The sequence below is a fragment of the Manduca sexta genome, unplaced genomic scaffold (genome assembly GCF_014839805.1).
Source record: "Manduca sexta isolate Smith_Timp_Sample1 unplaced genomic scaffold, JHU_Msex_v1.0 HiC_scaffold_1971, whole genome shotgun sequence".
Classification (NCBI taxonomy): domain Eukaryota; kingdom Metazoa; phylum Arthropoda; class Insecta; order Lepidoptera; family Sphingidae; genus Manduca; species Manduca sexta.
The window spans coordinates 1-9,273 of record NW_023592889.1 but is presented as its reverse complement, the minus strand read 5'-3'; the positions used below and the strand labels follow the sequence as shown (position 1 = coordinate 9,273).

Here is a 9,273-nt window from a genome sequence, read left to right as displayed (position 1 = left end):
CCTTATTTTACAGGCGACCAATGTAAAAAACAAACAAATGAATCGTAAAAATAGTGCGAAGGTCTCATAACATCCTCAGTTAGCTAATGGGATCGACATCGAGCGACTCAGTTCGACTTGCGACTCGTCTATAAATAACGTGTGTTGTGATTGGTGGTCGCGAATAACGAAATATTATTTTCGTTATACCTCCCGGGAAGGGAGGGTCTTTCCTCTCTTTGCTCTTTGGGTGTAGTCCGTACTCCACCCGTTGCATATATGTAGATGAATATATGTGTATTTTTATTTAAAATATTAGTTTGGTAGATTTGCCCAGAGATAGCGTTAATGTGCCGTCTAAAAATTAATTTATCTCTTTAAATACTTACCGCATCATTCTAGATAAGCATGAATCTTACATAAAATAATGTAACACCTTTTATACGTATTCATTTATTCATGCGCATCTAATTTAAATTCTTAACTTGTCATGGTTGATAATAATATACGCTAGATGTCGCTAGTAACGCCATATTATGACAGCAATTTAGACATTGTCTATCCTTGTCATTCTACATGAAGTCACCGGACCGAATGTATTTTTTTCATAGTCGATCGAATCAAGTTCTAATTTGCATCGTATTTCAAATAATAAAATAAATAAAGGAATTGTTTCATTGCAAATATGTTGAACCAAGTGTGCAAAGTGTAATACCATAATGGATATAGTTCTAGCGTTCAGTGTTACGCTAAGGTAATAGAATATTATCGTTATTATTAAAGACAAAAGAAACGTCCTTCACACATTATTAGAGCACCGTTGTGCAAACAAGCCTCTTATCTGCACGCCCCGTACTGTTAGAGGTGATTATTGTATACGCTAATATTATTTATATATACTGCATGTAAGTAAATATTCCGCTGGTATTTTCTGCGCAGCGACGTTACTAACTTCACAAATGGTGGCGGGTTTCTATCGCTTGCTGTAAAAATAGTAAGTTTACTAATTGTTCTAGCCATGGCTAACGCCAAGAGTAGACTAAATGCACCCAAAAGTGCAGCTAACAAAAAGAAAGTTGGTAAGACCAAGTCGTTGGCAGGTCGGAAGGAGGCGGCCAAAAATAATAACAACAATGAGGCAATCATACGGAGACTCACTGATAATGTGACGGTGCTCTCCACTGATGATAAAGTGCAATTATTGCTGGAGAACGGACCCCAGCTCAAGGATAAGTTTGTACTCAAAACTGTACCCAAACTACCAAAGAAGCCACTGCCTCCCTCACCAAAGGTCATTGCAGAAGTAAAAACCCAACCCTCTGTGAGGGACAGATTAATAACTAAAAGTGGAAGAATTGTAAAGAAGAGCAAAAGTGATTTAAAACTTATGGATAATATCCTAAAAAGTGAACTATTGATTGAACTGAATGGTGACAAGAATAAGAAAAATAAGAATAATCCAAATGACAAAAATACAAGCTCCAACAACAACAATGATATGGAGATAACTAATCAAAATGATGCTGATCTGGGAGCATCGGGCACAAACTCTGAGGATGCTACAAACACAACCAAAAATGTACAAAATGGTAAAGACCCAACCAAACCGAAGCAGTTAACTTTGAGCAACGGTGTAGTGTTGACTGTCTCAGAACATGAATGTGATATATGTCACAAAATGTTCAGTTCAAAATCATCAATACGCAGGCACATGTACATCCACTTGGGCTTGAAACCATATACATGTCCACTTTGTCAAAAGAAGTTTTGTCACTATTTAAACATGAAGAAACATATGAAAAAATTACATGCAAGCCTAGCTTGAAGAGTCGCACATATGCCATATATGTGACAAAATATTTAAGACAAAAGAAGATTTAGGAGTGCATATCAGCTGTCATATAAACAATGACATTGTATACAAATGCATATACTGTGCAAAACAGTTTTCACATCAGCTGCTTCTCAGCACTCATGAGAAAGAACATTTGATTAATGGAAGGTATCATTGTACGCTATGCCCAATGACTTATGAATGCCGTAACCGGCTCACAAATCATGTCAGAAGTCACCTGAACATCAAAGATTACATATGCCAATTCTGTGGAAAAGATTTTCTCCGTTTAAACTCAATGAGAAGGCATGTACAAATAAGTCATGTTGGTCACAGGATTCAGTGTCCAATTTGTAAGAAAAATTTGAGGGGACATCTGACCGAACATATGAGGACACATGAGAAGAGACGTCCCCATGAATGTCCTGAATGTGGTGCATGTTTCACCCAATCTACGCAGTTAAATGTGCATCGACGATCTCATACAGGGGACCGTCCATACCACTGCAGAATATGTGACAGACGTTTCTCCCACTCCAATGCCCTGATGCTGCACATTCGCAGACACACTGGGGAGAAGCCATTCCCCTGCGCAGTGTGCCCCCTGGCATTCTCCCAACTGCCGCACATGAAAGCTCACATGCGCAAAATTCACAAACGCGAGAACCCTTACAAATGTCTCAAGTGTAATGAGTTTTTCAAGTTAAAGGCCCACATTGAGAACCACGATAAAGTATGCAAGGTCGGCGTGAAAGAGCTGTCCTTCGAGGAGAAGATCCAGGCATCGGTGCAGGCCGACGAGGTGGAGGTGGAGCCGCCGATGCCGCTGCCGCGCATGAGGTTCCTGCTCGCGCTGCTCTTCACCATGATCGCCAGCAAAGAGAAACTCAAGTACCTAGGTGCGTATCCATGCATTCTGTAGCACCGCTCACAACTCGGCACTGTTTTCGAGCGTGGTGTACATGCTTAGTGTGTGTTTGCCAGTAACGGGTTGTCACGAAAAGCGATTACATATACCGATCATTTATAATTACAATTGTTATAATGTGTACAATAGCAAATAAAAAATATATTTCCCCGTACAATAGACATCAACGGGTTTGCTCTGTCAACATTACGTAAGGCCGAGACTTAATCGGAATAACAAGGTCGTATCCATTGTAACGCTGAGTGTGCCATTGAAAATGCAAGTGCGATCGAATCGAACATTACAAAGCACAACTGATATTTTCACTGGCTTGCGAAACGAGTGCTGTGTGTGTGTCTGTCTCGCACGGTGTCATCGCACAGCTTTACATCACGGTTTTATTCTAGCGAACATATGTCATTGTGTCGAGAGCCGAACCATCGAGAGTACATGGGTATTGTAATGAGTGAGTTCATTTGCCATTGTGTTGTTAATTATTTTTGGTGTTGGGCCGGTGAAGGTGGACGCGGTTTATGGTTAATGGTCTTTATAGTTTTAACGTTTAGGTACCTTTTTGAGTATTAGGGTGGCGGTTGATTTAATTATAAATCCTTGCAGCTTGTATATAGGTATTTTGTGTCATGTATATATGTAAATAGAGGTGTTTTTTGTCAGGTTTCAACAAGCGTCTGATTGATGACGTACTGACGGAGTCGTTGGAAGCGATGGCTCAAATCCCGTGTGTGGACATGTTCCTCTCTGCCTTTACAAAACGGACTACAAAGCCAACATCGACAAGTTGTTGAACTGCACCGTACCAAAGGAACAATACGAAATGTTTAAGAAGGAGAATAAGACGACTGAAGAAGTGCTGGAACTCTTGACGGATGATAAGAAGAACGACGATAAAAAGTAAACCGGCTGTCGTGAGGCTGGTATGGTATTGTAAGTTATAAAAGTTGTTTAGTTTAAGCGTAGTGAACCTATTTATTCGTAGATTCTCATTTTGGTAGTTGTAGCTGGTGTCTCGGAGATCTGTTGGTACTAGGTATAGTTTTTGGTGGTGGAGGAAGTCCCTGATATATTTTGTGCCATACCAGGTAATGACCACTAATGATGGTCGAAAACACGGTATAATACTCCACCATTGAAATATATCGTAGTTTATTTTATGCCGCATTCAATAATATTCGGTGCGTCTGCGCAGTTTATTATTTTCTGTCAAAGATATCTATACATATTATAATTCAAAGTTCCCTTTTCTATTTGTATGTTATCGATTTTCTCAAAATCTACTGAACGCATTTCTATGAAATTTGCTATGAAAGTTTAATAACTTGGGAAGAAAGGAAGGAAGCCGCGAGCAAAAGCTAGTTAGCCTATATTATTAAGTTACACTTGCATAAAATATCATGCACCTATTACACTGAACTGATATTGTCAATTTAAAATCTTGTAAATTTAGATTTATGACTGTTACAGTGGCACAATGTTTTGCTCAGTACGAGGTTCCGTTCTGAGATCTCTTCGAATCCCGGGTCGAGAAATTTGATATTCGGTTATCTCAGTAGTGACTCGAAGAAATTGTGTCCGATATGTTATAGGCTCGCCCTTATTACATTGGGATATAACTATCGGGGAAAAGTGGGCGCGTTAGTTGCAGCTCTGCCTTCCCCTTTGGAAATAAAGGCATAGTGTGTATGTTAATTTACAGATATCGACAATTCGTTTACTATGCAAGCAGAGGCTGACTTAGCGAGACAAATCAGGCAAACGTTCGGGGCTGTTTGGAGAACCTTTGTTTATGATTTTACTGACGAAACTATTTAAACCGGGTACCTTTTCTCCGGGGCTTCGCGTCGCTTTTTTTTCTTTTGCCTGGGACCTCGTATCGGTTAGGGCCGCCACTGTATGCAAGTAAATAACAATACTGTATATTGTCGGCTATAGGATGCTGAATATTGGTAAACTCCGGGACACCGTAGCTTAAAAAAAATAATTCCTAGGCGTAACTAGATAAACCTTCTGATGATTATTTACACGAGAATTGTGAAAATTCGTTTAATTTTCATGTACGCAAATAGTTTTATGCGAAATCGGTGTGAAATATTTGAGGAAATCATTATTATATTGCGTTTTCATTACTGGGCTGTACACTGCGAGGTTGTAGGTTGTTTCCTCTGCAAAGTTCGATAAGGTATACTTCTGTTTATGTAGGCGTTGATGGACTCATTGCCTACCTATCTAAAGAATGAATGAGTTCCGAGTAAACTTAAAAACTACACATCGAATTGAGAACCTCCTCTATTTATTTGAATTCAATTAAAGTATACAAGCTACATAATCAGTGTATCGTAAATTTTATTGCTCAGTTTAGACTAGCTAATTCTCGCGGCAATATATTGCGCGACAACTTCCAGATGAGTTTACACTAGCAATATTAGTTACACAATAGATCGATACATATGCGACTTGCCGCAGATTCTGCAAGCTTTAAAGGCAAAAGTCGGCTTTTCGTGATTGTTTACATACTAAAAATTGCATGCGAAATTATTGACTTGCCAATCTCAAACTTTGCTTAGTTTTAAAACGCTCCAAGGCCTCTGATTCCGATTTAATACTATATCATAAACCCAACCAATTACGAGATAAATTTATAATCACGTTTTTCTAGGAACTACGTTTATAACGATAAGCTATATCTTTGTCGACAATGCATCATCGTTGTAGGCGTATATAACCTAATACGTTCAAGAATATTTGAACACGTTTGATAAACATTCGCAAACATTGTGTCATTCTAAAATGCGATTATCTGACATTGTAGCCGATGTAACTACTGGACATCTTGTATCTTAGGATGGCGAGTGTAGTGGATACCAAACAATACTTTGTAATTCAAGGTGTTGGTGTTTCTACTGTTTATGGGCGGTCGTATCGCTTACCATCAGGCGAACGGCAAGCTCGTCTCGTCATTTTAAATCCATAAAAAAAAAAGTAGAAGTTATTTTGAATCAATTTATAGAAGCGAATGTTTTATTTATTTTATTATTCGCATGAATAAATACAAACTTTGTAGTAATGTCTATTGTCTACACGAGTATCAGATAACGTCATAATAGTAGCGCAATGCGGTAAATTATCAATTTATGCTGGTCTTGTGTTGGATGAATGATTTTAATGCCTTAGCGCCTTCAACCGCTCTATAGATAATTAAAATTAGGAATAATTGTACGAGGATATATTGCGATTGTTGAGACTTATGAAAACAGGCTGTATTTGTCCATATCTGTATCTGAACTATTTTTTTCTTTACCTTTTAATGCAACACCAATAACATAAATTTTTATGACATTCATTAAATGATAAAATCGCTAATCAGGTATTCCGTTCGTGATTATAAATTATCTATGAAACGTTTAACTGAGGACAGTAATTCAGTCGCGTTGTTATTGTTTTCCATGCATTCAATTAAATTTTCTACCATATATTTTTCTAAACTTACTTAACTGACAGCTTTCTTCTTACTGTATTAAAATCGATGGACATTTTTTTAAGATTCATTTACCGCCATTTATAATAAACGATGCCAATCTTTTTTTTCGTACTATCTCAAAAATCGAAGATTGAAATTCATCTTCAATCCGATTCCGAGAATCAAGAAGACTGAGATCATTTATTACTATTGATGATATTACCCAGTTATTGCTTTAAACATTACCCCGTCTGAACACGATCAATTCTCACCCGCGTTGACTTATACGAGTCTTGGCAGATATTCACAAAACCACTATTGCTAGCAATAACTGCCTGGTGTAAATGAGGCTTTATTTAATAAAGAGATAACAAGTCATTCCGCTAATGGCTTGCGCCACAAAGTTACCGCACTGCGCTCATTCTGTGACATTCGATGTTGTAGTAATTATACTGGCCACATTGTCCTTCATACCGGAAGATAATGCTTGCATACTGCGGTTTTCCTGCATAACATAGACAATGTGGTGATACACGTAAGAGAAACCTGGCACTTTATAAATGTGTACAATTTTTTTTACGAAACTGCATAAAAAAATAGAATGGTTATAAATTTTATTTTCTAGGCCAATACCTACGCCTCTAATGAGTCTTAAGGTCTTTATACAGCACTGTACCTAATTAATTCCCGTTTAGTCGTAATTTACCAAAAAGATATTACTGTATAGGCTGAATACTTTTCATGCTTTAGCCTGATCATCATAATCCCATAGCTTAAAAAAGATTGAGTGCGGGATTTGAAGGTATCTAGTTTCATCTATGAGTTATTAATGTAGACAAGTGTTTAGTGTCATTGAAAATATATAATATTTAAGTGTTTTGAATACAATATGTGAAGGTTGTCCAAAAATCATAATGTAGATTTACAATTAGAATAAGTCATTTAGTGAATTCACAAGTTGTGAAACAAACATTGTCATACAAATTAACAAACATATTGTAATGTTTAAAAAACTGTTGGTCGGTTTGTTGTGCGTACAAAATTATTAAAAATCAAGAGTATTGTTCATTGTTGCTATTTTTATAATAAAAAATAGTTAAGGTGTCATAATTATTAAAATTACAATATGGGTGTGTTGCAGATTTCTTGCCCTCTAGAGGAACCAACTTAACAGTAAAGTTTAATTTTTTAAATGATAATATTTTCAGACGCCGTAACATACGGCTATATCGGCATCTTAAGTGTAATTTTCGCATGTATTGGTAAATATTAGCCACATTTTAAATAAACGAATGCCAGACTTATAGAAAAGATATAGGGTATTGGCCGCGCGGTCTCATTGTCTCTTTGTACAAAGCGGACAATTTGTAATGACTTATTCCGTTCTGTGTGTCAATAATACGCGCAATTTTTCGAGCAAAGGGAATCTGCAACAACTTATTATAATATGGACCGAAACTTGCCATTAAATTCAAAAGTGATTAGGCCAAAGAGAATAGTTGTAACACATTGCATTTTACAATAATTTATTTATGTTAGATTATATATTAGGAAATAATAGTAATATATTCGCATTCCGATATATTCAGAATGAATGTGCCATTCGGTTGTTTGGTTGTTTTATTTTTATTGTAATAATTATTATTTTATTGTTATGTAAGTTTTTGGATTTGAATTTTCACATATCATTATAAGTATGTATGTTCGACTGATCATACGATGGAACGCAATTCTTCAGTTTATTACGGGTGCTGTGCACGTTATATCTTTTTAGATTTTTGTAAAATTTTCTCTTTAGAAGATTTATGTGAACATTTTTTTTATCATAGATATAAAAACTTAAAATACCATAATTTTGTTTCAAAATTATTTCGTATCGCATATTTGGTTGTATGTTTTTAATATTTATGATGATAAAAAACGATATACCTAATTCCATGTCTTAAAATTCAGATTCCATTCTAATAAACCATTGTGCCATTAATTGTTGATTCATGTGAGTATGATACAAAATTACTAAAAAGACATCGACCTCATATTTTAATAAGTAAGGTATATTAAAATATTTTCTTTTATTAAATTATCGTGGTGGAGTTGTCATTATGTTCCTAGAAAAATATATTTTTTCTACACCAAATTGTAACTAGTGTGTCTAGTGGCTACTAAACCGAAGATAACCATACCCCACCTTAGATTATAATTAAATGTAACGTGTGTATTTAACTTAAGGTCAGTATTTGATTATTCTAGCTGCTTAATTGGTATTGTGTTAAATTATTGCTGTTCAAATACTGGCCGGAAGTACCAAAGAATAAATTCAATTAATAAAATATTTCGTCTATTTTTGTTGTTTAATTTAATGGGACTCGAAGTTAATATACTGCATACGATATGATTCTCATCAGCAGAAGATTTAGACTGACGAAAGTTTTTTTATACTGTCTATTTACTTATACACCTAGCACGATTTTATGCGTTATAGTATCGTTAACGTTATGGTTTCATTAAGTGTTTACTATAATGCATAAATTCTTGCTAGGGATACTGGTACAGATGTGATCTTTCATCAGATCTTCAAAAGGGCGTAAAAAAAATTTAATTAGAGAACATTACAATTTCCATTTCCGAAGTGATTTTTGCTAGCTCGGTCCCACAGCGAACGAATGCACATTGCACGCACTCGTGCACGAGTGACCATTTTATACAAGCTAGGGTAGAATATCTAGATCTCATAGTATTTATTCACATATGAAAGAGTGCGTTGAACATTATTTATACTTTCGTCCCCTCCTGAGAAACTTCTTTCCTCCGTTTCACTTGATTTTTCAACTTACTCTTACCGACCTCTGCAGTTGACAAGCTGGATGTCAACAGTATCCTGTCTCAAGAGTGGAGATACTGCACCCTTTCACAGTAAAAGAGCATGATATTTTGATATATATAATATATGTAGGTTTATAGAATTTATGTCTTTATTTCCTATCACGATAACATCGTGGAAAGGAAATAGTTCGTCGATCCATAATATACATACCTACATGTCTTTGGTGCCCTTAGTTATGTTTTAAAAAAAGAATT

At 35.9% G+C, this 9,273-nt stretch overlaps 1 protein-coding gene across 1 annotated transcript; it reads left to right on the top strand.

Moving 5' to 3' along the window:
• The first annotated feature begins 995 nt into the window (after positions 1-995).
• Positions 996-5,599, top strand: LOC115446721 (zinc finger protein 774). The gene is given in 4 exon segments (XM_030173493.2): positions 996-1,800; positions 1,802-2,712; positions 3,396-3,496; positions 3,499-5,599. Coding segments are annotated over 4 exon segments (1,953 nt in total). The 5' UTR covers positions 996-997; the 3' UTR covers positions 3,637-5,599.
• Positions 5,600-9,273: the final 3,674 nt, after the last annotated feature.